At 47.3% G+C, this 27431-nt stretch overlaps 2 protein-coding genes across 6 annotated transcripts in view; both read left to right on the forward strand.

The window, feature by feature from the left end:
• The first annotated feature begins 161 nt into the window (after positions 1 to 161).
• xpnpep3 (X-prolyl aminopeptidase 3, mitochondrial) lies at positions 162 to 8945 on the forward strand. Its single transcript, XM_074697150.1, has 11 exons — positions 162 to 651; positions 907 to 1029; positions 1424 to 1611; positions 1750 to 1969; positions 2523 to 2707; positions 2800 to 2862; positions 2959 to 3072; positions 3209 to 3294; positions 6210 to 6393; positions 6502 to 6622; positions 8072 to 8945. Exons 1-11 carry the CDS (start codon positions 585 to 587, stop codon positions 8236 to 8238), a joined length of 1518 nt encoding a protein of 505 aa, XP_074553251.1. The 5' UTR covers positions 162 to 584; the 3' UTR covers positions 8239 to 8945.
• A 695-nt stretch (positions 8946 to 9640) lies between these two features.
• The window catches only part of ep300b (EP300 lysine acetyltransferase b), a 30358-nt gene continuing 12567 nt past the window's right edge, over positions 9641 to 27431 (forward strand). For 3 of the 5 annotated variants that reach the window (XM_074696279.1, XM_074696280.1, XM_074696281.1), the window contains exons 1-17: positions 9641 to 11552; positions 13669 to 14243; positions 17474 to 17653; positions 18231 to 18483; positions 18817 to 18930; positions 19090 to 19326; positions 19520 to 19625; positions 19726 to 19854; positions 20069 to 20186; positions 20266 to 20449; positions 20956 to 21033; positions 24439 to 24524; positions 24840 to 24992; positions 25140 to 25646; positions 25978 to 26229; positions 26321 to 26516; positions 26619 to 26737. In XM_074696279.1, the coding sequence (XP_074552380.1) occupies positions 11459 to 11552; positions 13669 to 14243; positions 17474 to 17653; positions 18231 to 18483; positions 18817 to 18930; positions 19090 to 19326; positions 19520 to 19625; positions 19726 to 19854; positions 20069 to 20186; positions 20266 to 20449; positions 20956 to 21033; positions 24439 to 24524; positions 24840 to 24992; positions 25140 to 25646; positions 25978 to 26229; positions 26321 to 26516; positions 26619 to 26737 (3381 nt within the window). In that variant the 5' untranslated portion in view covers positions 9641 to 11458. Of the gene's footprint in view, positions 11553 to 13668; positions 14244 to 17473; positions 17654 to 18230; positions 18484 to 18816; positions 18931 to 19089; positions 19327 to 19519; positions 19626 to 19725; positions 19855 to 20068; positions 20187 to 20265; positions 20450 to 20955; positions 21034 to 24438; positions 24525 to 24839; positions 24993 to 25139; positions 25647 to 25977; positions 26230 to 26320; positions 26517 to 26618; positions 26771 to 27431 lie in introns of all 5 variants that reach the window. The other 2 variants (XM_074696276.1, XM_074696278.1) reach the window with 1 other exon arrangement.

The raw sequence follows: 27431 nt of genomic DNA on the forward strand, positions 1-27431 counted from the left end.
AAAAGCCCCCTGGCTCTACCCCCTCCGCCCCTCTGATAGAACTAACCAATCAGAGCACAAAGGGCTGTGACGTTGCGAGGTTACTGGAGGTCATTCTCGAAACAGAGCGTTTCAACGAGATCTTCAGAATGGCCTAAACTGAGGACGTTGAGAACGCTATTGTGGGGCAATGAAGGAACTAAATGACCTGTACTGAGGGCAGAAATGCTTTACAGGCATCCTAGTCTGGCATAGTGAAAAGGAGAAACAAGCATGATATGTCCCCTTTAAAGGTTCTCTGCCTGACAGACATAACTCAGGGCACAGTTTGCGTCATCGGAGGTCCTGTGAGCAGACATGGAGCTAACAGATGCTAATCTCGGGAGCTAACAGGAGCTAATTTTAGGAGATAACCTTAGGCGATAACGAGGCCTAAATAAAAAGATAAAGGTTTAAAGCAGGTTTTTGCGTGTTGCTGAGTGGAGACCGGGCCGTGACGTGTTTCTGGAGACTCCCAGAGTCTGACTACTGTCTGTCCTTTCACTCTGCTTCTCATGTGGAACAGGTCGACATGCTGTGACTTTCGGTGACATCCAGTTGCAGGAATGTTGCCCTCAACCAGCACCTGGCTCAGGTGTGCTGTCAGGCTGCGGCCCCGGAGCTGGAGTCCTGGTGAGCCCGGTTGTAGGACACCTTGTTCCTCTACACTCCTCGACTCCTCTATAGTTCAGAGCTACATCGTGAGCAGGTCATACTAAAGTTATCATGTGAAGGGTTCAGACAGATATGAGGCTGACACTCTCCTGTTTGATCTGCTCATGTTCTGCAATCAGGATCACAGTCTCTAAAGGCGTCAGGTCCACATTCTCCGTTAGAGTTCAACGACAGTAACCAATCCATCCAGTAATAATTTTTCCCTCTCTTCAGGATGTGTGAGCTGTCCGTGCAGACTCATTTCTGTCAAACCTGGAGGTCTGAAACCAAAGACGGTCCCTCCTCGGTACCTGGGTCAGCCCAGTCCGTTCACTCACCCACACCTCATCAAACAGGGTGAGTCTCAGAGCATCCTGATCCTACTTTTACCCCTTCAGGAGGATCACGGCCTCTCCTGTTTAACACCAGCACCGACCGGATAGGAGGTAGTTCATGAGAGGAGGTAAACTTCATGTTGTGTGGTTCAGGGAGAAGTTATTCAGACGCCACTAAGAGATTCTTTCTGCCTCACACAGTCGGAAACAAACAGCCTGAGGGGGTGCCCCAGACACGTGACCCCCTGTCCTCTGTTCCGTTTTGTTCTGATGGTTCCTACAGGAATAGCAACCTCTTCCATCAGTGTGTGGATGTGGTCTGGATGGGTGAATGAGACTAGCAGTGTATAGTGGTTTGAGAGACTAGAAAAGCAACCTATAAGTACTGGGCCATTGACCATTTTACGTTTCCCCAGGTGAGGTGACTCCTGGTCTGAGCAAGTCAGAGTTTGAGCTCCGCAGACACCAGCTGGCCTCGCTTGTTGAGGCTCAGGCCGACCGGCTGGGACGCTCTGCCTCCTCCAGCTCACATGTGCTCGTCATTTTGTCTCATCCGACCCGCTACATGACCAACGACATCCCCTACCACTTCCACCAGAACCAGGTCAGACTTTCTCCATGCTGATGTCTGGTTTTATCAGAACCAGCACCACTTTAAACATGTAGACTCAGTTTAGTTTGAGTTAGGTCAGATCAGCTCTGTTTGCTGCTGTCAGTAACCCGATTCCAAATGTCCCCTCAGGATTTTCTCTACCTCAGCGGCTTCCTGGAGCCCGACAGTGCCTTGGTTCTTTATGGAAAGGGGAAACCAGACCAGGCTGCTCTGTTTGTCCCCCGCAGAGACCCTGGAAGAGAGCTATGGGACGGACCGCGGTCAGGGAAGGATGGAGCAGCCGCCCTGACCGGAATAGAGAGGATTCACTGCTCAGAGGAGCTGGGGGTTGTTCTAAAGAGCTTGAAAGGTGTGTAGAGGACTAATGCTGCGTTCCATTTGTACTCGGAAGTCAGTTTCCGACTTGTAAGCCCACACCACCCCCGAGTGCCCAGTAGGAAATTCCGAGTTCAGGAGTAAACAGTAGTTTAGCTCCTGATGGATTCTTTTTATTTTAAAATTTCTGACTAGTGTTTGTCACAATCAATCAGCTGTACATATATGTTATGACAAGTTTTTCTGACTTGGCTGATGATGTCATTCACACTCCTGACTCTCAAGTTCCAAGAACATATGGAATGCAGTATAAGACCTGTCCCCCCCTGTCTGCTCTCTGTCCTCAGAGAAGGACCAGTCTTTAAAATGTGTTTTCATAGCCAGAAAGTTCTGTTCACGGTTCTTTCCCTGCACAGCCTGTTTGCAAACATGTTAGAGACAAAACCAAAGTTTTAAAGAGACTGACCAAGGAACACAACGGTCTTATTACCAGAGGAAGCTCTTCCCCCTCTCCTCTCCTCTCCTCTCCTCTCCTCTCCTCTCCTCTCCTCTCCTCTCCTCTCCTCTCCTCTCCTCTCCTCTCTCAGGCTCCACCTTGTGGTACGACAGCTCTCAGCCCGCCCACCCTGGGCTCCATCAGACTCACCTTGCTCCTGTCCTGGAGGCAGGGCCGATGCCTCGCTCTGTCCGACCTCTCATCCACTCTCTGAGGGTCCTGAAGACTCCTGCAGAGGTGGCCCTCATGCAGACAGCGGGTCACATCACGGCACAGGTTGGAGTTATGTCTTAATTATTGTCACAGTTAACAATAATCACTGTTTTTAAAGAGGAAGGTTCAGTGGAGTCAACCTGCTGCTCCCTCAGGCTTTCAGGAGGACTATGGCTTTTTCCAGAGGAGACGTGGACGAGGCTGTGATCTTTGCCAAGGTGATTCAGATGTTTCAAATGCTCTTTCTGTGTGTCTGAGCTGTGTGACAAAGCTCTTAGTCCTGTCTCATGCACTTGTGTCTCTGTGTTTGACAGTTTGATTTTGAAAATAGGATCCATGGAGCCAATTTCCTGGCCTACCCTCCCGTCGTAGCAGGAGGAAATCGAGCAAACACTCTGCACTACATCAACAACAACCAGATCATCAAGGTGAGGAAGACAGGAGGAGAGCTCAGTGCTCTCAGAGCAGAGACAGTCCACTGAAGTGATGTGGAGACCAGAGCCAAAGATGATCTGATTATGTAGTAATTAAAGTCCTTCCTCTTTTTCCTGCTCTCTCTCTAAGGATGGAGAGATGGTGCTGCTGGATGGAGGTTGTGAATACTTTGGTTATGTCAGTGACATCACTCGGACATGGCCCGTGAATGGAAAGTGAGTTTTTATTTACTGACACACAGAGCGGTGAAGAAAGGCTGTAAACTCAGAATGACTCCAAAAATAGGACTCCCCTCTCTCTCTCTCTCAATGATCTTTATTTTCATGAAGTTTTTTTTTAGCATGTTGCCAAAGTCAATGTACCATTAAAACGATTAAGAGAATGTACCAACAACCAAACACGTTAAGACAAAACAAATAATAACATCAATCAAAAATAAATCAAACAAAAAAGTGAATAAAATAACATTGATCTATATTTACATGGTCATAGACAGCTGAACAGTTGCGCTCTCTTCACCCAGAATCTTCTGGATCTGTTCCTCTTTGGGGAAATGAAGAAATTCAGACCATAAATTTGTAAATCTGGGTAAAAATCTGTCTCTAATATTTGTCAAATTTGGACAGGTGATGAGGAAATTATCTCAGTTTCTGCCTGTCCTGTGTTGCAGAGCCTACAGACTCTCTGAGATCTCTCTAACCACTGGTTTCTGTACCGACCAGATTCATTTTTTTATTTTTTATTTTTATTTTTGCCCCAGGACATTGCAGTTACAATTATACAGTACTCAAAACATACAGTGGGGCAAAAAGTATTCAGTCAGCCACTGATTTTGCAAGTACTCCTCTCCGATGAGAGAGGTCTGTAATTTTCATCAGAGGTACACTTTGGTACACTGTATTTGGTATTTTGGCCTGTTCCTCCATGCAGATGTCCTCTAGAGATCCTCTGGATTTCTTGGGGAGATCTGCTCAGACTTCCCCTAGAGCAGTGATGATTTGGGGCTGTTGCTGGGCAACACAGACCTTCAACTCCCGCCACAAGTTTTCTATAGGATTGAGGTCTGGAGAGACTTGCTAGGCCACTCCAGGACCTTGAAATGCTTTTTACTGAGCCACTCCTTCGTTGCCCAAGCGATGTGTTTGGGATCAGTGTCATGCTGGAAGACCCAGTCATGTTCCATCTTCAATGCCCTCACTGATGGGAGGTTTTGGCTTCAAATCTCACCATACATGGCCCCATTCATTCTTCCCTTAACACAAATCAGCCGTCCTGTCCCCATTGCAGAAAAACAGTCCCAAAGCATGAGGTTCCCCCCCATGCTTCACAATAGGTATGGTGTTCGTGGAATGCAGCTCAGCATTCTTCTTCCTCCAAACACAAACAAGCTGAGTTTTTACCCAAAGTTCTATTTTGGTTTCATCTGACCATGTGATGTTCTCCCAATCCTCTTCTGGATCATCCATATGCACTCTGGCAAACTTCAGACGGGCCTGGACATGTACTGGCTTAAGCAGGGGGACACACCTGGCGCTGCAGGATTTGAGTCCCTCTAGGCGTAGTGTGTTACTGATGTTAGCCTTTGTTACTTTAGCCCCAGCTCCCTTCAGGTCATTCATCAGGTCCCTCTGTGTAGTTCTGGGATTTTTGCTCACCGTTCTGATGATCATTTGGACCCCACAGAATGAGATCTTGCGAAGGGCCCCAGATGGAGGAGATTTTCAGTGGTCTTTCATGTCTTCCATATTCTTCCAGTTGGTTTATTCACATTAACCTGCTGTTATAGATTCACTATTCACAGCCTGGTGCAGGTCTACAGTTTCCTTCCTAGTGTCCTTGGACAGCTCTTTGGTCTTGGCCATGGTTGAGTTTGGTCTGATTGTTTGAGGCTGTGGACAGGTGTCTTATACAGATTACGAGTTCAAACAGGTGCCATTAATACCAGACATGCACAGATTGATCGGTGCTGATTTCCTTAATTTTAACAGTGAACAGCCCATCCTTATATATGAATCTGATCTTATATACCTCCAGGAAAGTCTGGCAGCTAGCCATTGTTGCTTCTTGCTCTGAGACCTTAAACTCAGGACACTTTATTGGTTATTTAAGTGAAAACACAAGGATTTTATTGTTTTACAGGTATGGTTCAAAGATTTTCAATAAAATAAGATCAGAACATTGAAGGTATATACTATCAGCTATAAAAAAAAAAAAAAAAAAAGTATGATATATTACTGTGCATCAGCTAGTCTAATAAATTTAAATACTTTTTAAGCCCTGATAAAAAGATAGAGCTGACTATAAAGGTTTTAAGTTATAGTATGTTTTCATGTATTTACTGGTCGGGGGTGGGCCGCGAAAATGTTTGAGACTTAAAAGTGGTCCCTGAGTTGGAAAAGGTTAAGAACCACAGTAATAAACAAAGTGAGGTCCCAAATGTTGGACATATTTCACCCATTTTGTCCAGTCTGATCTTAACATTTCTGGCTTTAAGGTTAAAGGGAAAGTTCCCTTTTCTATTAAGTAAATGTCATCCATCACATCTATCCAGTTAGTTACTGTGGGTCCAGCCTGTATCAACCATCTCTGGGTGAAAGCCTTTTTACCTGCTGTGGACAAAGTGGCTATCGAGTAATTGTCAACACCTGTAACTTCAGTGGAGAAATAACTTAAATACATCGTTTTAAAATTAGAAATGTATTATGATGTTCTTTCCAGGAATATTGATTTTTTTCTTTTGGTACTACCAGGAAATGTAGAAGTGGTTTGCAGCAAGGCACCACCATAACCACTCTGTGCCTTCAAAGAAGGAGTGATGAAAAATGAGACACATTTTCCAGCAATATTCCTTCCATGCATGAGATTTTGTGCTTTCCATTGAGAAATACATCAGTCAGCCATTCTTTGTTGGTTGTTACTAGTTTGCTTTCTATCTCCTAACATTCTTTTATGTATTTTGTGGATTGAGATTTCAGGTTGTTGAGGTTTTTGTATATTTGAGAAATTATATCTATTTTAAAATTTGATTTATGTGCATTTATAAACAGCTGGACAAAAGGTTGACTAGCTCCTAAATGGACCTGTTTCAACAGCCAGTCTCTCTCTCTCTTTGTCTCTCTCTGTCTGTCAGGTTCAGCCCGGCCCAGGCAGAGCTGTATGAAGCAGTTCTGGAGGTGCAGCGCTCTTGTTTGTCTCTGTGCTTCCCTGGCGTCAGTCTGGATCACATCTACAGCACCATGCTGGCTCTGTTAGGTCGCCAGCTCAGACGGCTTGGTGTGGTGAAGGCCAGCTGCAGTGACGCCGACGTCCTGAAGGTGATCAACTAGATTCTGGGTGTACTGTGGTAGAGCACAGGTTTGACTCTTTAAATCACAGCTCCAGTTTGTAAACCAGTGTTTGTGAATATTCCTGTTCCTCCTCAGGCAGCTCGCCGGTACTGTCCTCACCATGTGGGCCACTACCTGGGCATGGATGTCCATGACACACCTGAGCTTTCCCGCTCACAGCCTCTGCAGCCAGGAATGGCCGTCACCATAGAGCCAGGTACAGAGCTGTGTGTGTGTGTGTTTGTGTGTGTGTGTGTGTGTGTGTGTGTGTGTGCGTGTGCGTGTTGGATTAATCTCGCTCTGTTTCTGTCAAACTCCTCTCCAGCTGCACTTACTGCTCCTGGTAACTCGTCAGGGGCGGCTGTGGCTCAGTGGTAGAGCCACAATCAGAAGTTTGAGGGTTCGATTCCAGCTCCTGCAGTCACATGTCGAAGTGTCCTTGAGCAAGACACTTAACTCCGAGTTACTGCCACTGTTGGTCAGTGGTGTGTGGATGGGTATGAATGTGTTAGATACAAAAATAATGGTTTCCATCAATCCACCATCAGTGTGTGAATGTGTAGGTGAATGTATGGGCGTATAGGTGTATGTAATGGGTGTATGTAATGTATAGGTGAATGAGAGACAAGCAGTGTAAAGTGCTTTGAGTGGTCTGAGAGACTAGAAAAGCGCTATATAAGTACTGGTCCATTTACCATTCTTTGGCTCTGAGTAGCTTATCAGATAGCTTAATTTGGGAAAATAAAATCAGTATCAGCAGTGAACTGCAGCTGCTCCACTAGGGCAGCCAAATTCAGCGCAGAGTGAGAGGTCCTCTCAACAACTATCCGTCTTTCAGCCTGTCAGATCCACATAGACCAGGGATGTCAAACTTGTGCCATGGAGGGCCAAGAGGCTGCAGGTTTTCCTTCCAACCAAGAACTCCACCAGCTGGTTTCACTGATTAGTCCCTGCTCCCTGCTTGTAGGTGAGGTAATCAGTGGAATCAGCTGGTGGAGTTCTTGGTTAGAAAGAAAACCTGCAGCCTCTTGGCCCTCCATGGCACGAGTTTGACATCCCTGTCATAGACTGTAAAAGAAAATGGACATCCGCTTGCTCTGCTCGAAGTGAGGTCTCCCTCTGGTGGCTGGCTGCAGTATAGGTTTAAAAATACGGCTTTCCAGCCATTCCAGATGGGTTGTGGTCAAACTTTAAAAAATTATTACACCTCGTAGAAATGTTTCTCACATCCGATTGTTGTGGTGATTTGAAGATATCATTTGGCTGTCTTGTATTCAAGCCCTCTTTTTTCAGAAAAGTTCAGTTTTCATTAGTTATACGAGGTTAAAAATGAGGCTTTATGTAACGTTTAATGATGATTGACAGCTGCCGTTCTGGTGTATTTTTTTCAGGGATTGTAAAATATGTTGGGAGGTAGAGTCAGAAAGTGATTAGACTCTTGAAAGAAAAAAAAATATTATTTTTGTCACCCAGCTCCACTCAGATTCTCCCAGAAACCCTCATCGTCTCTACTGCGCAGACTCTGGCTCCAAACTGCTACAATGGTGGCGCCTGAGACGGTGGTATTTTGGTTACAAAACCGTACAATGACAAATGGCAGAGCCACGCTGTCCACTCTATGTGCAGTCTATGGTTATCCATGTTATACTCTCTCATCTTGTCTCAGGTTTGTACATTAGTGAGGACAACGACGAGGTTCCGCAGTGTTTCCGTGGTTTGGGCATCAGGATCGAGGATGACGTGGTGATCCAACAGAAAGGTGATCCTCTGATTCTGTCCTCTGAAGCTCCAAAGACCATCGCTGAGGTGGAGCAGGCCTGTGCCCAAAGCTAGGACAGAGAGAGGCGGAGGGACTGATGCAGACGAGGGATGACATCATCAGGTACACGAGAGGTTATCGGACGTAACGACTACCTGGTGCTGGTCTGAGGAAACACATCAGAGCTCCAGAAACTTAGAGACTAGAGCTGATCATGTGCCTCCATGTTCAGGACTGACTGTTTTCCTTAAAACTCTCAGAAACAACAGGTGACCTCCTCCACCAGGTGGCTTCCTGCTCAGGTGACCTCCTCCATCAGGGGGTCGCCATCATCAGGTGGCCTACTCCATCGGATACCCTTCTGTAAAGTCTGAGGTCCAGTCAACATGTCAGTTTAATGACTGTAAATCTTCATCCCCATCATGTTTTTATTTTCTGAAGAATACATATATTTCTGTTTGTTTCACTTCAGAGACTTTAAAGTCTTCATGCACATACACACTCTTAGACACACACACACTTTGTTTTTCACACACCTGCAGGGCTTGGACTGTATGTTGAAGGTGTACTTCCTGTGGTGATGGGCAGTCAGCAGAGGTCACATTGTGTAAGAGGTATGCTATGTGATCACAGTGAGTGAATGAAGATGAAACTCATTTATTGAAGCTCCTGATTTTCTTTGACAATAGCGGATATGTTAATGAGGAGTGTGTGTGCGTGCATGCTTGCGTGTGTGTGTGTGACTCAGCAGATAAATGTGATTCATTAAATAAAGTGTGTTCCTGTATGCTGATAGTCTAATTGTGTCCTCTTTGGATCAGGAGTGTGGATCAGCACCTGTTTCCGAATCTGTGTGTTTGTTTATGGGCTCTGCAGAGCTGATGAAGAGTCGACTGGTGTTAAAGTCCTTGATTTACTGGTTCCTAGTTTAAATGATAAGAGTTCTGATATTGTAACATGTTGAAAAGACTGTAAATCCTGATGATGTGTGGATATTAAGTGAGGAACAAACTGGAGGAGCTCCAGACTGTGAGGAGATCTCTGGGACCAGACTTCAGAGATCCTCATGAGTCAGTTGTTGCTGTCATAGACCTGTAAGTGTGGGATATTTAGGACTAGGCTAAAGACATAAACACAAACAGAAGACAGTGCAGCACAGTAAATAGAGTGTGAGTGCCAGACTGGATCTATGGTCTGGGTCTTTGACGTGGATCCATGGTTTGGGTCTATAGTATGGGGTTTGGGTCTATAGTGTGAGTCTGTGGTCTGGATTAACCTGGGCAGTAATCATGCAGTTTCTCGGGTGAAAGGGTCCCGTCTTCGGTCCCTTGCTTACCGGACCCGGCCTCGGAGCTCCGTACCTATTTCCGGGAAATACCGAACCCTGGCGAAGACAGCCTCCCCTGTTCTTCCCCCTCTGTCTCCCTCCCTCTCCCTCCTCCTCCCTTTCACGCCTAATGTTGCTATTCCTCCAACCCTCCCCCCCATCAGAGGAGGAGAAACAACAAGCCGCCATTTTGTTTGTGCGGACAGACCGTCAGAATCCGGAGCAGATCCCCGACGTACCGAGAGACCTGGGACCCTGCTGCAGCCGCTCCGGGACCCGCCGGGGGAGGAGAGCGAGTGACCGAAGCCTGGCCGTGTGATCCGGAAAGAGGGAGCATCACAGAGCCGGTCAGAGCCGAGGGGAGGCGGACCGAGGCGGACAGATCTGTGTGCATGTGAAGGAAGGAGTCCGAAAAGCCGAGGAAGGAGCGGAGACCGAGAGCAGAGGCGGAAGAGGCTCAATAACCCGAGGAGGAGGAAAAGGCTGGGAGCAAAGGGAACGGATCAACATGAAAAACCAGTATGAGTCCTTCTGGGAGCCAGCACACAGCCCGCATACACCATTATATCAATAAATTGCTGCCGGGCAGGAGGGAGAGGTGGAAAGAAAGACGGGTTTAAAGATCAGAAGGGGTGCTTTTCTCCATCACAAAGACTCAACCTGAGCTTTTTTCAGCCCCAAACATTTTTCAGGGGGTGTCAACAGAGCCGGAGCTCTCTGCTTCCCTCAGAGCCAGTCTGTGGACTAGTTAATCACATTTTCCCCGTGGAGCTCTCTTCTCCTCACTTTGCACGGCCAACAGATCTCACAGGTCCACAGTGACAGGTACAAAACCTAAGCCGATATACAGTGGGGCTCTGAAGTGCTGGAAAAAGTGGCCCCACAGATCTCTCTGAAAAATAAAAGCTCAATCCGATCAGCGGCTGATCGTCGGGCCGAGCCGTGATTTACTCCACAACCATCCGTCTACACAAGTTCATCCTGCATCTTCAACGATCCCTCCCCAGGAGTGATTCCTGACGGCATTTCTCTCTTTTTTTCAACCTTTGTCAGTCCTGCTGCTGCTGCTTAAGGCACAGTCGAGTAGGGAAGGGGGCTGCTGCAACTGGATGTGCAATACGAGTCCGCTGTTCCTGACCCAGTGCCTTGCATGGTTTTACTCAAGTGCACAATTTATCCAGAAAACCTGGAAAGAGACATTAACTTAAGCCCGAGTTTCTGCAAGTGTGCAACAGCAGTGTTTTCATCTCTTAGCAGAAGCTGATTCAGACACTGACTCCAATGCAAGTCCTCCCCTAAGTGCTGCACTTTAAAATACCAAACCACATTTTATTAAAAAGCTGGCTCCCTCCCTGCCTACAAACCTGAGGGAGTCTGTGCCGAGAGGTGAAATGACTGCTCAGGTGAGAAAGAGGCTGAATGAAACCAAGGATCCCATCACCGCATGAGACAAGAAGGTCCAGGGGTTGAAACAGGTGTGCAGCTGTTTGTAGATCACTGCTGGTTCATCTATCTGAGGGACTCTGGGGGACTCCGACGGACTCTGGCGGACCCTGGAGGACTCAGAGCTGCTTCAAATGAGATTTCTCCACTGAATATGGCGGGCAGGACTGAGTGCATCACGGAGGACGGATCCTGGGGATGGTTTCTGTGTCTCAGAGGAGGCTACATGAGTTTGTCAGAGCACGCTCTCCTTTTCCGCCGACTCCACCTCCCCACCTCCTCCTGATCAGAGCCGCGAAGAAAGCGGAGCAGGGCCTGGGGAGGGGGCTGATCCGTGCAGAGAGGAGCACACCGAGAGGAGGCACCGTGAGGGGAACACTAGCACACGACTGTCTTCCCCCTACCGTCCCCCAAACGGTGTGGGAACCATCAGGATTCTTTCTGAAAGGGAGGAGGAGACACAAACAGGCAAATTAGTTGTTCCTCCGAGGATTTAAACTTTAATTCTTCAATTTGACTGAAATATGGCTGATAATGTCCTGGAGTCCGGCCCGCCTTCAGCCAAGAGGCCCAAACTGTCCTCTCCAGCTCTCTCTGTGTCTGCCAGTGATGGAAACGGTAAAGCAGTAACTTTATTATCTTAGGTGTAAATCACTCTACATTACTCGGCTGGACATGAACCACGAACCAGCTGTGTGTGTGTGTGTGTGTGTGTGTGTGTGTGTGTGTGTGTGTGTGTGTGTGTGTGTGTGTGTGTGTGTGTGTGTGTGTGTGTGTGTGTTTGTATGTGTGTGTGTGTGTGTGTGTGTGTGTGTGTTTGTATGTGTGTGTGTGTGTGTGTGTGTGTGTGTGTGTGTGTGTGTGTGTTAGCTAGCTAGCTAGCTGCTGGTCAGTATACGAACAGAAGAGTTGGTCTGTAAATTTAGTTTATCTTCATTTAGCTGCTCAATAACTGAAGCTTCATCACTTAAATCTTCTCTTAACTTTGTTGAGGTGAATTACCCAGATAAGTAGATTCACTTCAGACTAGATTTAGAGCTGTTTTGTCATCAGGAAAAACTTTACTTCAGGGATGTTTTGATGCGTTGGCCACATCATGCTAACTAGCTTCAACTCTGGGGTCCAACTCCAAACAATGGAGAGCCGAGTCACCCCAGTTCACTCCAACTTGTATTGTCAGTCTAAAAGTGCAACGAACCACTGAATGAGCACATATGGGCATAGAGAATGTGGACTCTTAGAGCCTATGTGATTAAAAAGTCTAATGAATGTTTCTGGGCAGCTTTAGGAGAAAGTAACGGCGCAGGCTAGCTAACTAGCTCCTGAGATAACCTCCGGACCGGATCAGCTGAGGCTCAGCTAGCATCAGGAACACAAGAGCCCTTCTCAAAACCTCACAGATAAATCAGGGGGCTTTGTAATGAGTGAAAAACTCTTTCTCTAGTATCTGCTCAGACGGACGTGTGGTGATTTTGATAAGCCCACCGTGTTGTTAGCCCAGACTGTTTTAGTGATTTGTTGTCGGTAACCTGCTAACTGTCCATTGTTCACTCTATTCTGTGCGTTGCTGACCAGGACATCCACCTGAGTCCACAATAACTGTTTTAAAACTCTGTTTCAGTTAAACCGTGTGATAAAATTTAAACCAGTGTGTGAAAGCTTCCCATTCATCTAACCGTTTGAAGGATTTTAGCTAATACACGGAGAGCAGTTCATTCTCATCACCCGTCCATTGTCCACCTGCTCCATGCCTCTGCGCTGCTCTCTGTTCACTTTGCCATCCACACAAACCACTCACACTCTTTCACTGGGCTGTATATCCAACCTTATATAATCTTAAACAGTTTTAGTGTTTTGCAAAAGGGTCCGTACACCCAGTCACCTCCTCTGGTCAGGAGACAGGAACATACTGATGTAGTCATGTGTTTTCAAGTTTTTACAATAGAAGCACTACTCTCGTGTTCAATATTTCAATGATTTCAAGGGAAAAACTCATTTGTTAAAAAAAAAAAAAAAAAAAAAAACAGAGACCAATAGTGATGAGACCTTGTTTGTGGGAATACTGGAAAGGAGAAGTGAGAAGGAGAGTTCCTCCATGTCAGGAAGGCGTGTGAACAGCATGTGAATTCACCCAAACTGTGGGACAGGACGTATGCACACAGACCTCAATGCTAAGGATGATGATAAAAGGTGTTTCACTGCAGAAAGCCATCATAAAATGTCCTGAGCAGGTTAGTTTTAGAACAGTCCTTGTTCATATAACTTATGGTGCTTTTGGCTCCACACAGATGTCCATGTTATGCCCACTCCTACCTGAGCTGTGCCGTGTTTACCTGTGCGGCTTCTCACCCCTACCCTCCTGGATTTACTCTCTGTGTTTGGCTCCCCATCAAACCACAAACTGATGCCCAAGAGAGAAGTCCAGGCTGTGAGCTGCTGCCACCCTGCCTGAGTTCCTGTAGGCCCTGTGTTTATGGTTGATAGTTGTTAAAGCTATGATGAGACTGTAGTTTTAAAGAAGGGCCAGAGACTGTAATTTGCTCAGGGACTACAGACGTAAATGAGTTCTTTTAACTAACTCAGGCTCAGCAGTTGCGTTTTGGTTCCTGTCAAATAAACTGGATAAGGATGAGCTGCAGATTATTCATGTACTGGATAACTCCAACTGTTAACCATGAAACTCAGTGTCTTTTTGTTGTGGTTTACACGTTTGTCTGTTTGCCTCCATGTGTAGATTTTGGTTCCCTGTTTGACCTGGAGCACGACCTCCCAGATGAGCTCATCAGCTCGTCTGACCTCGGGCTGACAAATGGCGCGGATGCCAGTCAGCTCCACACCAGTCTCAGGGGTCTCGGAGGACTAAGTGTGGGGGGCCAAGATGCAGCTGCCAAACACAAACAGCTGTCTGAACTGTTACGGGCTGGAGCACCGGCACAACAGGGGGGCTCCACTTCCAACAGCACAGCACCTGGGGCTTCCATGGAGATGATAGGTGGACCTCAGGGCATGGCATCGCAACAGCAGCAGCCTGGATTAATGCAGCAGGTTGGGATGGTTGGAGGTGTTGCAGCCCTAAATAGGGCAGCTGTTATGATTGGGGCTCAGAAGGGGAACAATGGACAGCAGCAAGGCCTAATGGGAGGGCAGGTGATGAATGGATCACCAAGAATGGGTTACCCCGGACCTGCAGGGATGGGTGCCAACAGTAATCTGTCTGCAGATGGCCTGCAGCAGCAACAAGGAGGGCAGCAAATGGGACCTGGGGGTCACGCAGGGATGAGACCTCAGCAGCCTGGAGTACTAAACAAGGTGAGCAGATTTAACCTTTTAGAAACCCAAGTAAGGAAACCAGTCAGCAGCACCTCAGGTGTAAGGTTTGCTTTAACAGTGCTTCTGACTAATGACTAAGACTGATATCAGAAGTAAACACCAAGAGTTTGAAAATGTTGTAGAATTGCTGATCTGTTTGGTCTGGATACTTTTGAAAAAACGTGACCATTTTAAACCTCAAAGAAGCAGGAGAAAAAGAGCTTTCTGTCATTTCAGAGCTGCCTGTTTCAGAGCTGCCTGTTTCAGAGCTGCCTGCCTGTTTCACAGCTGCATGTTTCACAGCTTCATGTGTCACTGCTGCATGTTTCACAGCTGCATGTTTTACAGAAGCTGCATGTTTCACATCTGCATGTTTCACTGCTGCATCTTTTACTTCTGCATGTTCTACAGCAGCTTCATGATTCACAGCTGCATGTTTTCCTTCTGCATGTCTTAGTGCTGTATGTTACAGACCTGTGTGTTATGCTACTTGTTTCATAGCTGTATGGTCCAGCGCTACAGTCAGGTCCATAAATATTTGGACACTGACACAATTTTCAGCATTCCAGCTCTTTATGACACCACAATGGAATTGAAATGAAACGATCAAAATGTGCTTTAAGTGCAGACTTTGAGCTTTAATTTGAGGGTATTTACATTCAAACCAGGTGTACGGTCTAGGAATGACAACAGATTATATATGTGCCATCCTACTTTTAAGGGACCAAAATTAATTGGACAATTGGCTTTTCAGCTGTTCCATGTCCAGGTGTGTGTTATCCCCATTACCAAGGGGTAGATAAAAGGCCTAGAGTTCATTTCAAGTGTGTTGTATTCATTTGGAATCTGGTGAGGTCATCTCTCAATATGAAGTCCAAAGAATTGTCACTATCAGTGAAGCAAGCCATCATTAGGTTAAAAAGTCAACAAAAATCCCTTAGAGAGATCACAAAAACATTAGGTGTGGCCAAATCAACTGTTTGGTACATTCTTAAAAAGAGAGAACACACTGGTGGGCTCAGCAACACCAAAAGACCTGGAAGACCACGGATAACAAGTGTGGTGGATGACAGACAAATCCATTCCCTCATCAAGAAAAACCCTTTCACATCAGCTGGCCAGATCAAGACAACTCTCCAGGAGATTGGAGTATCTGTGTCCAAGTCAACAATTAAAAGAAGACTTCACCAGAGGAAATACAGAGGTTTCACCACAAGGTGTAAACCATTGGTGAGCCTCAAAAACAGGAAGGCCAGATTAGAGTTCGCCAAAAACATCCAAAAGAGCTGTTCACTTCTGGAACAACGTCTTATGGACAGATGAAACAGAAAGCAACTTGTACCAGAATGATGGAAAGAGAAGAGTATGGAGAAGGGAGGGAATTGTTTAAGATCCAAAGCATACCACCTCATCTGTGAAGCATGGTGCTGGTAGTGTAATGGCATGGGCGTGTATGGCTTCCAGTGGGACTGGATCCATTATTTTTATTGATAAGACCAGCAGAATGAATTCTGAAGTGTTTCGGGCAATATTATCTGCTCATATTCATATTTGATTCATTGGACCACGCCTCACAATCCAGATGGACAACGACTCAAAACATACTGTGAAAGCAACCAAAGAGTTGTTAAAGGCAAAGAAGTGGAATGTTCTGCAGTGGCCAAGTCAATCACCTGACCTGAATCCAATTGAGCATTCATTTCACTTGCTGAAGACAAAATTGAAGGGAAAATGCCCAAAGAACAAGCATGAGCTGAAGATAGCTGCAGCAGAGGCCTGGCAAAGCATCACCAGGGATGAAACACAGCATTTGGTTATGTCCATGGGTTCAAGACTTCAGGCTGTCATTGACTGCAAAGGATTTGTAACAAAGTATTAAAATGTGACAACCTGTTTTATGATTATGTTTGTCCGTCCAATTACTTTTGGTCCCTTAAAGGAGGAGGGCACATATAAAATGTGTTGTCATTCCTAGACCGTACACCTGGTTTGGATGTGAATACCCTCAAATTAAAGCTCAAAGTCTGCACTGAAAGCATATTTTGATTGTTTTATTTCAATTCCATTGTGGTGTCATAAAGAGCTGGAATGCTGAGAATTGTGTCTGTGTCCAAATATTTACCAGACCTGACTGTATATGATTCACAGCTGAATGTTTCACAGCAGCATATTTCAGAGCCATATGTTTCACTGCTGCATTTTTCACAGCTGCATGTTTTACTACTACATGTTTCATAGCTGCAATTTTCACAGCTGCATGTTTTACAGAAGCTGCATGTTTCACATCTGCATGTCTCACAGCTGTATGTTCCAGACTTGCATGTTTCACTACTACAAGTTTTTCCACAGCTGCCTGCTTTACTGCTACATGTTTCACAGCTATTTTTTTACAGCAGCATATTTTAGAGCTGTATGTTTCACAGCTGCATTTTTTACAGCTGTATCTTTCTTAGCTGCACGTTTTACAGCTGTATCTTTCACAGCTGCATTTGACACAGCAGCATGCAACATACAACTGTATGTTCCAGAGCTGCATGTTTCACTGCTACAGGTTTTACAGCTTGTGTTTCACTGCTGTATGTTCCAGAGCTGCATATTTCACTGCTTCAGGTTTTACAGCTTTTTTTGTTTCACAGCTGCATGTTCTACAGCAGCATTGTTCACAGATGCATGTTTCACAGCAACAGGAGTCTGATGAGAGGTGGCTTTAGATCAGATCTACTGAGCAGGTGTGAGTGTGGTTAGGGGTTAGATTCAGAGCCATGTCCGCTTTCCAAAGTGGTATTGATGGGTTGCCTTCTTGCTGGTTGATTCGCCACATCACAGCTGTGATTGAGTGTCAGGTGCTTTGATGCTGGCTCTCATACTGACAGTTCACCATAACAAATCGTTCTCTGCTTTTGGTCGTAGCAGGAAGCACAGCGTGTTTCAGGTCTCTGCTCTTGTTTCAAACATCACCTCTTATGGTTGGTGCAGGATCCAATGTTTGACTCGAGGCTTATACTTTGAATGTGAACCTGTGGGCTTGATCTGGATCCAGTTCTTACCTGTTTGTAAAGCTCTATCTGGCCTGTGGTTTGGATCAGTTTTTGGGTACAGTAAGACCAGAGGAGGGAAAGACCCATCTGGACGAAAGCACTTTAACAGTCTCTGTTTAACTCCACCAGGCCAGGTTTTACTGTCCTTGTGATTGAGCTCTGTCTATCTCTCTGTCTCATTTCTCTCATCAGATGAATATGATGGCTAACTCGGGCCCCTATGGCGGTCCATATGGTCAGTCTTTGGGCCAGGGCCTGCCTGGAGCCGGGCTGGGCCCACAGCTCCAGAACAAGGCTGGTCCACCCAACAACATGGCCTCCCAGTTCACCATGGAGAAGAAGGGGCCAGCGGGTCAGGGGGTTGCGGGGATGGTAGGAAGAGTTTGTTTCTGCTGGGTGACTTTGACTGTTATTCTGTAACCAGACCCTGAACACCTTCCTCCCATCTTTAGCTGGGACAGGAAACAACTAGAGCAAACATGAACCCCTCCCTCTCTTCATGCCTGAAACTCCACTAAGGGAGGTTCCTCTCAGGGGTCCTGTGACCTTCAGTGGCCCCTATGAACAGTTTTTATCTGTAAAGCTGAATGACAGGAGCCCATGCTCATAAAAAGTTTAGTTTCATTAAAACTCCAGGTCCTTGTGTGGAACCTGTCTTTAATAAGTACATCATAAAAAAGACAAAGGACACAATTCAACTTTAATCTTAATTTGATCGAACTCTCTGCCTCCAGAGGAACCTGTGACCTGCTCTCCTATCAGTGTGTGTGTGTGTGTGTGTGTGTGTGTGTGTGTGTGTGTGTGTGTGTGTGTGTGTGTGTGTGTGTATGTGTGTGTGTGTGTCTGTCTGTCTCTCTGTCTCTCTCTCTCTCTCAGGCCGTGTATGTTGTTTTGAAGTAATCTGGTAGTGATGGCTCTCACTCATTGGTTCCTCTACCTTTCTTTGCAGCAGCAGCAGCAGCAGCAGCCCGGGGTTGGGCTCAGTGCCATGGGGGCAGGTCCCTGTGCAGCGCCCCCAACTGCAGACCCAGAGAAACGGAAGCTGATCCAGCAGCAGCTGGTCCTGTTGCTCCACGCGCACAAGTGCCAGCGGAGAGAGCAGGCCAACGGGGAAGTGCGGCAGTGCAACCTGCCTCACTGCCGTACCATGAAGAACGTGCTCAACCACATGACTCACTGCCAGGCCGGCAAGTCTTGCCAGGGTGAGTGCATGCAATACTCCTGTTACTGCCTCCATGGAGCTCACATTGACTCCAGGAAGACTGAGCCGGGCTCAGAGGGGTTGAATCTTTGCTTTAAGGTCTGCATGAAGTCAGGGTGAGCTGCTGTGTAAGAGCAGCAGGTGACTTTACCCACAGGTGTGTTCACACCAGGTGACCACGTGATGAAGCTGCCCATCAGGCTCTGCACAGACTAAAGACTCATACAGTTACTCTCCTCTCCCTCTTTTCTCCCACTCCCCCTTTTCTTCCTTTTCCCTCTTTTCTCCCCCCCCTCGACTCTAACCTTACTCCTGTTCTGTCTCTGTCCTGCAGTGGCTCACTGTGCCTCATCCAGACAGATCATCTCTCATTGGAAGAACTGCACACGGCACGACTGTCCTGTCTGCCTGCCGCTGAAAAACGCAGGAGACAAGAGGAACCAGCAGGGTGAGTCTGAGCTCCTCTCCCCCTCACCTTTACAGCACTATTCAGCAGCTGCAACTAAGCCATCAAAGACGAGCAGGACGGCTGGCTCACACTTTGTTTTTGTACTCCTCCCCCTTTCCTCCCCCTCCTCCTTTCCTCCCCTCTTCCTCTCCTCCACAGCTCTTGTTAACAGTGCTGGTCTGGTGAACTCTCTGGGTTCTGGGGTCCCTGGTGGACAGTCTCACCCCCCTAGCATGAACCCTCCTAATCAGATTGACCCAAGCTCCATAGAACGGGCGTACGCTGCTCTGGGCCTCACATATCAAGGGAACCAGAATGCTCAGCAGTCACCTCAGAACTCCATGCAGAGCGCAGGTCTTCAGGGCCAGCCGGGGATGAGGACTCTGAACAGCACAGGTCAGTCTAATCCTCCTTCCCCGACCTCACAGGTTGTGTTCGTGTGCTGCTGTGGTACACAGTAAAGCCTGAATGACCTGCTTAGCGCTATCCCTCTGGATGTGGTCAACTCCAGCTGGTCTCTGGGTTTGGGTCAGTCACAGTGGGCAGTGACGTGTTGTTGAGTGAAACTTAACGCCGTCTCTACCTTCAGGGGGGAGCTCTTTGGGAGTGAATGGGGGAGTTGGTGTTCAGTCAGCGAACCAGCAGCCCAACCTTCTGCCCAGCGCCATGATGCACAACAGCATGAATGCTCAGAGGTACCACTTCCTGTCCTCAGTCACGGCCAGCTGTTTGTTTCACAGATTAGCCTGAGCTCTGATCCTCCTCCTATCTGTCCTCCTGTCTGTCCTCCCTTAGCTTACTGAGCGACGGTTTGGGGGCGCTGGGCTCCATGCCCACAGCAGCTCCTCCCTCAGCTGCAGGCATGAAGAAGTCCTGGCATGAAGACATCACCCAAGACCTCAGAAACCACCTTGTCCACAAGCTGTGAGTCCGTGACCAAACACCTCACTGTCTACAGGAGTTGAGTATGTGTATGTGTATGTGTATGTGTATGTGTCATCAAGATAACTGTGTGTTTGTGTGTGTGTGTGTGTGTGTGTGTGTGTGTGTGTGTGTGTGTGTGTGTGTGTGTGTGTGTGTGTGTGTGTGTGTGTGTGTGTGTGTGTGTGTGTGTGTGTGTGTGTGGTTTTGAGAGCAGCGTGCAGGCCATATTCCCAACGCCTGATCCAGCTGCTCTGAAGGACCGTCGGATGGAGAATCTGGTGGCCTATGCTCGTAAAGTGGAGGGGGACATGTACGAGTCCGCTAACAGCAGGGTAAGAAGACAGCACACACACATATACAAACACACAAACACACAGGTGAAGGCTTAATGCTCTGCTCCTCCACCTCCAGGCAGAGTATTACCACCTGCTGGCAGAGAAGATCTATAAGATCCAGAAGGAGCTGGAGGAGAAGAGGAGGACACGGCTGCAGAAACAGGGCATGATGCCAGGTCAGTCCTGCCTTTCCTCCCCTGGCCTCCAACAGGTGCTTCCCAGCATGGGACAGCCTCCCATGAACCCCAGGCCACCCCCCAGTAAGTACATATCAACAAAACACACAGATCTTGCCAACAGTACACCCCTGTGTGCAACAGGTTGTATGAACCAGATATTCTTTTAGACTTTCTTTAAAGTGTTGAGTTTTACTCGCTATTGCCTATCAAAATTAAGGGTTAATTGTTGGCAGGGTTGTTTGTATTACAGCGCGCGAACTCAAACAGATGCCCTCTTGAATTTTTACTTTTAATTCTAATAACAAAAACCCTAATGCAAAACACAGTGGAGGGACTTGTGTGCTCAATCTGGTCTGCAAAACACACCCTCTGACCTCTGACTCCACCAACCTATTAATAGAACATATTCTTTTCATTTTTGTATGTATGTATGTGTGCATAAAAAATGGCTGCAACGCGTTCAGTTTGACTTAATTAATTTGACTTGTTTAGTTTAGTTTAACTCCTTTAATTGAACTCGTAGAGCTTGAGCAATGATTGGCTCCTGCTGCAACCCTCTAAACATCCCCTCCTCCTCCCTCTGTCAGACGGTCCTCACGCTGATCCGTCCATGGTGAGACCTACTGGACCCACTCAGATGGTGAACAGGATGCAGAACCCTGCAGGTAGGTCTGTAGAGGTGACCACAAGGTGTAACTGTGCGCTGTGCAGAGCTCGTACAGCTCAAGATCCCGAACCAGCATTTTGAATCTCAATAAGGGTTTGGTGTGTCCTCCTGAGGTCTGAAAGTACTGTTCCTCTGTAGTTCCACCCTCTGCCTTTGGGCGGCAGTATAGCCCACTTTGTTTAGGAAAAATCTAACCCACGACAGAAAAACAGACCTTTGGGTGGTAAGGACTGAATCTTTGGTTTCCGAAGTAAAAACTCCCTGTTCATCTTCCTCCCCCAACTCTGACATCTCCTCTGTCTCCCTGTCACTTAACCTTACACCTCCTCTCACCCTCACTCCCCTGTGGCATGACATCTCCTCTCACCCTCCTCACCCTCTGTCTGACATCCACTCTCATCCTCTCCACCCTGTTTCTGGCCTAATTTCTTACCCTCCTCGCCCCATGTCTGATGTCCACTCTAACCCTCCTCACCCTCTGTCTGATGTCCACTCTCACCCTTCTCCCTATTTGTCTGATGTTTACTATCGTCCTGCTCTCCCTTCCTTTGTTGTTCACTCTCACCCTCCTCACCCTCTGTCTGATGCCAGGTCGTACCCTCTCACCTCTGTCTGACGCCCACTTTCACCCTCCTTGCCCTCTGACTGATGTCCACTCTTACCCTCCTCACCTTCTGTCCGACCCCCTCTCTCACCCTTCTCCCCCTTTATCTGACGCCCACTTTCACCCGCCTTGCCCTCTGACACCCACTGTCACCCTCCTCGCCCTCCTTTTGACGTCTACTCATACCCTCCTTGCCCTCTGTCTGTTGTCTGTTCTCAACCTATTTTCTCTTTGTCTGATGCCCAGTCTCCCTTCTTCTGTTGTCCACTCTCAGCCCTCTCACCCTCTGTCTGATGTCCTCTCTTGCCCTTCTGCCCCCCTTCTGACGTTTCCAACCCCCCCCCCCATCAGATGTCAGTCAATCAATCTTTATTTATATAGCGCCAAATCATAATAAGTGTTATTTCAAGACACTTTACAAAAACATTTACAGGTCTGGACCTGTAAATGTTAATACTATTTTATTAGCAGGAACCCAACATCAAGACAAGATAAGGAGTCTTATCTTATCTCAATCCACCATGAGTACAGGACTTTGCAGCATTTAGCAAGTTACAATAGCAAGGAAAAACTTCCCTGTAATGGGCAGAAACCTCGGACAGAACCAGACTCATGTTAGACAGACATCTGTCTTTACAGTGTTGGGGTTAGAGAGAGACAGATTGAGGAGAGAGAGTGGGAGAAAGAATAATGGGGGGGGTGACAAAGAGAGAGGGATACACACACGCGCGCGCACACACACACACACACACAGAAAGGGAGACAGACAGACAGACAGACAGACAGACAGACAGACGTAGTCTGAAGTTTGGCGTTGTGGCGACAGTTAGGGTGAAACCAGCAGGCCATGCCCGGCAGCAATCCAAAGCCGTAGCAGCTCGAGTCTGACAGAGGCACAGCAGCAGGCTGTCTACTTCACCGATCCCCAGGAACCTACGAGACAAACTCAGATCCTCCCAGAGAGGTGTGTGGTCAGTAACTATAACAGGACAGTAAGACTAGAAGTTAGACTGACAGAAAAAGAGGGAAACAGGAGCCCTGTGTGTCAGTTCCCCCCAGCAGTCTAAACCTATAGCAGCATGACTAAGAGCTAGTTCAGACCTGATCCAGCTCTAACTGTAAGCTTTATCAAAAAGGAAAGTTTTAAGTCTGTTCTTAAAGGTTGAGACCCTGTCTGCTCCCCGACCTCAACCGGTAGGTTATTCCAAAGAAGAGGAGCCTGATAACTAAAGGCTTGACCTCCCATACTACTTTTAGAGACCCTTGGTACAACGAGCAGACCTGCATTTGAGAACGCAAAGACCTAGACAGATTATACGGAACGATTAAGTCTTTAAGATACGAAGGCCCGATGCCATTAAGTGCTTTGTAAGTCAGAAGAAGAATTTTAAACTCTATCCTAGATTTTATAGGTAACCAGTGTAGAGACGCTAACACTGGAGATTTGTGCTCTCTCCTCCCAGTCCAAGTCAGTACCCGAGTGGCAGCGTTCTGAACCAGCTGAAGAGTCCTAATAGACTTATTAGAACAGCCGGATAAAAGAGAGTTGCAATAGTCCAGCCTAGAAGAAGCGAAAGCATGTACTAGTTTCTCAGCATCGCTCCGAGATAAGATTTGTCTAATTCTCTTGATATTGCGAAGGTGAAAAAATGCCGTCCTTGAGACCTGTTGGATATGAGAGTTAAAGGACAGGTCCTGATCAAAAAGAACTCCCAGGTTCCTGACAGTGGTGCTGGAAGCCAAGCTGAAGTCATCCGAGGCGGCGATGTTGTTCAAGAAAGCTTCTCTGAGATGTTGTCATTCAGCCGTTTTCAGACATACCTTCAGTGAATCATGTTCAGCATTCTGCATTAGCAGTTCAGCGCAAGCTGCTTCAGCATTCTGCATTCACAGCGCAATTTCTTCAGAAATTGCTTTTCTAGTTGCTATTGTTATTGTTATTGTTATAGAAAAAGGGTCTTGGTCGGGGAACCGACACAGTCTCTATGTTACAACAGGAGTGGCTGAGAAACTGCACTAAGGGAAACACAGAGGAGCATGTAAAACTGCTGCCTGGTCTCCACTCTGAGTTGTCAGATGGGTAAACTAATAAAATCAGCCAGATTTCGAGTTAAACGAGCTGCGCCATCCAGAGTGGGATCAACGCCATCACGGCTAATTAGACCAGGCCCCAGAAAGATCGCCAGTTGTCAATAAAACCCACGCCATTATCTGGACACCAGTTCGACAGCCAGCAGTTGAATGAGGAGATGCAGCTAAACTCATCATTTGCCCTATTTGGCAGGGGGCAAGAGAAAATTACGGAGTCTGACATAGTTTTGGCCAAAGCACACACCGACTCCACATTAATCTTTGTGACTTCTGACTGGCGACGTCGGGAGTCATTTACGCCGACATGTATAACTATCTTTCGAAATCTACGTTTATCCTTTGCCAGCAGTTTTAAGTTGCCCTCAATGTCGCCCTCTCTGGCTCCCGGAGGCACTGAACTATGGTGTCTGGCGTCGCTAACTTCACATTCCTTACTACCGAGTCACCAATCACCAGAGTGTTAAGTTTCTTAGCAGGTGTGTTGCTAAGAGGGGCATATTTATTGGAAATGTGAACGGTCCGGTTATCCGGCGTGCGATTTTTATGCTTGCGGCTATGTTTCCCTCTCACGGTCACTCATGGCCACTCACGGTATGTCCACTCTTGTTGTCTTTGCCCTCTGTCCGACCTCTCCTCTCGGTCTCCTCTCCCTCTGTCCTGGCAGCTACTCTTGTCCTCCTTAATGCCCACTTTATGTCTCATCCACAGGAATAAACCAGTTTGGCCAGATGGGGATGCAACCCATGGCTCAGAGGCTGACCCCCCCTCTACCTCCCAATGCTTCAATGAACCAGGTGAGAACCCTCATGGTCCCACCTCCTCCTCTGGTCAGTGTGGGGCTAAAAAGATGCTGAAGGTATGCAGTGGGTGAGAGGAGGAGTCTGAAGGGGAAAAAGTTAAACTCAAAGGCTATAAAACAATCTATGGGATCTATTCTGGTTTACGATCCAACTTTTTGAGACAGTAGCTGACAAAGAAATGAGACCATAAAATAATGAACCCATGAAGGTTACAATCAGAAAGTCTGAAGCTGTGGCTCAGGAAGCTGGTCTGATTTGATGTTGTTGTCTGCACTCTGCTTCAATTGATTCATTTATCCCTCCTTTCAGATGGGCATGGGAGCACCCAGGATGGGTCAGCCTAATACCTCACAGTTACAGAACCAGTACCTCCCTACAGGCCAGTTCCCTGGGTCTAGTCCTGGACGAGGCTCTGGTCATGTTGTCCTGAACCAGCCAGGGCCTCAGGCTCCTGTCCCCCCGGTAAGAAACAACAAGCAGAGATTAGATTGGGTTTTATGGATCTGGTTTTCAATCCTGCTATTCCTGATGGTTCTCTGGATCAAAGTCTCAGGTGTCTCTAAGATCCTGTCTGACCTCTGTGTCGTCTCCTCTCCTGTGTTGATGCAGAACCAGATGTCAACCCCCCCCCCCCTCCCAGCCAGCAGCCCTGCAGCTCAGTCAGCCTCCTCTGCTCCAGGTTCCGGGGCCCCTGGAGGCTGCATGGGGCCCGGAAGTATGGGTAGTGCTGGTTCTTTGAATAACCTGCCTCCATCCTCCACCCCCACGCAGCCAAACTCCTTCCCTCACTGCCTGCCAGTACACACCAACTCACTCTCACCAGCACGCAGCTCCACGCCTCAGCCACATCAGACACCACCCACGCTTCCACGAAGTCAGACTCCACAGCCACAGACGCCCGGGACGCCACAGCTGCCCACTGCACAGCAACAGACACAGCAACAAACACAGCAACAAGCGCAGCAACAGCAGCAGACGTCGGATCAGACGGCGAACTCTGAGAAGACCAATCAGCTTCCACAACAGATGCTTGGGGGCGTGGCTTCCCTGGCCCCCAAGGCAGGTCAGGTGCCTACCCAGAATGCTCATGTGCCATTACAGTGTCCACAGACCCCGGTGAGCACCTTTTAATCTCTTTTTATTAAAACAAAACTGAACCTAAAAAAGATCTCAACAAGTCCTGTTTCCTGAATCATTTCCTGTTTCCTGAATCACTATCTACTTCATATTTTCCCTGAATCATTACCTGATCCCTGAATTATTTCTTGTTTCCTGAATCACTATCTGCTTCATATTTTCCCTGAATCATTTCCTGTTTCCTGAATCACTACCTGTTTTTGTATTTCCTGATTCCTTATCTGTTTTATATGTTCTGTTTCCTGAATCATTCCCTGTTTCCTGAATCACTACCTGTTTCATATTTCCTGAATCATTTGCTATCTTTCAGTTGTCCCCAAAACCTTCGCTGACAGCAGATGGCCCAGTCTCCTCTCCAGCCTCAGTCAACAGCAGCTCAGATCCCAGATCCCAGATCCCCACAGGGGAGGGACCCACTCCAAACCAGGAGGATGTCAAGATGGAAATAAAGAAGCAGGAGGAAGAGGAGGAGGAGGAAGAAGAAGAGAGAGACAGCCAAGAGGACACCAAGGGGAGGACAGGGAAGGGTCAGACAGACATGAAGGTGGAGGAGAAGCCTGAGGTAGGAGTGTCCTGGTCCCAAGCTGTGACCTGGTTTCTGTTCATAGTCCTGATGATGGGGTCTTGATGCTGACCTGTCGGTCCTCTCCCAGATAAAGAAGGAGAACTCCTTGGGTGATGGATGCAAGGGTGAGCCCATGGACACGTCCTCGTCCTCTGTGTCCTCAGCAGCGGAGATGGCTGAAGGCAAGAAGCCAAAAGTGAAGAAGGAGCCTAAAGAGGAAGAGGAGGGGCCAGGGTCCACGGCCGCCGGCAGCTCCCCCGCCAGCTCCCAGAGCAAGAAGAAGAGTACGTCTGATGGTCCATTGCTCCATTAGTACATAAAAACCCCCAGGATCAAACCAGACAGTAAAAATACCCCCCATGTGTCTCTTTATCTCTATCTCACAGTCTTTAAGCCGGAGGAGCTGCGTCAGGCTCTCATGCCGACCCTGGAGGCTCTGTACCGGCAGGACCCCGAGTCCTTGCCATTCCGTCAGCCTGTGGACCCCCAGTTACTGGGAATACCCGTACGTATTCGAACTAGTAACAAAACTAACCTGGTAAGGGACTGCAATGGCTGCCATTTTGCTTCAACTCTTCTAAAAAAGTAGATTTTCTTTGTTTTCCTCCATCTGCAGATTCATCTCTGTCATCGTCATCATTTCTTCTTTGTTTACATCTGCTGCTGTAGTCCTTTGGTTCAGTCGCATGCTAGTAGATAAGAGTGTGTGAGTGTGTTACTATGAGTGTGTGTAAATCAAAGCAATGACTCATGAATCATTTGCTTGTCCTGTGACTTCAGATGAGAGATTAAAAATCCAGATTAAAGAGAACAAGTTTCCCAGATTAGAGATGAATGTTGACGTGGTTTTAAACTGAAGTAGGTGTCACACACACACACCTTCACAGCTCGCTCTCTGCAGCTCTAAGTCTGACAGTAAACACACAACTAACGTTTGATCAGAGTCCAAAGGCTTCATGAGCCAATTGCTTTCATTTCTCTCTTTGACTCTGACATTTCTCTGCAGGCTTTGCATTGTGGTTTTTGTAGTGTCCATCTTAGTGATCCATTGCTAGCTCTCTGGTTCGGTTCCGCACTTCTGTGTGTGTGTTTGTTTGTGTGTATATGTATGTGGATATGTTTGTGCGTGCACATATATGTGTGTGTGTGTGTGTGTGTGTGTGTGTGTGTGTGTGTGTGTGTGTGTGTGTGTGTGTGTG

This window comes from Halichoeres trimaculatus, unplaced genomic scaffold, assembly GCF_033239565.1.
Source record: "Halichoeres trimaculatus isolate MK-OKI-2021-1 unplaced genomic scaffold, fHalTri1.1 fHalTri1_scaffold_20, whole genome shotgun sequence".
NCBI lineage: Eukaryota > Metazoa > Chordata > Actinopteri > Labriformes > Labridae > Halichoeres > Halichoeres trimaculatus.

Excerpts from the sequence above, each read along its gene's own strand:
- xpnpep3 (XM_074697150.1), top strand. The coding sequence starts at position 585 with ATGTTGCCCTCAACCAGCACCTGGCTCAGGTGTGCTGTCAGGCTGCGG. Across the intron at positions 3,073-3,208 it reads ACAACAACCAGATCATCAAG|GATGGAGAGATGGTGCTGCT; the intron begins GTGAGGAAGACA and ends TCTCTCTCTAAG. Across the intron at positions 3,295-6,209 it reads ACATGGCCCGTGAATGGAAA|GTTCAGCCCGGCCCAGGCAG; the intron begins GTGAGTTTTTAT and ends TCTGTCTGTCAG.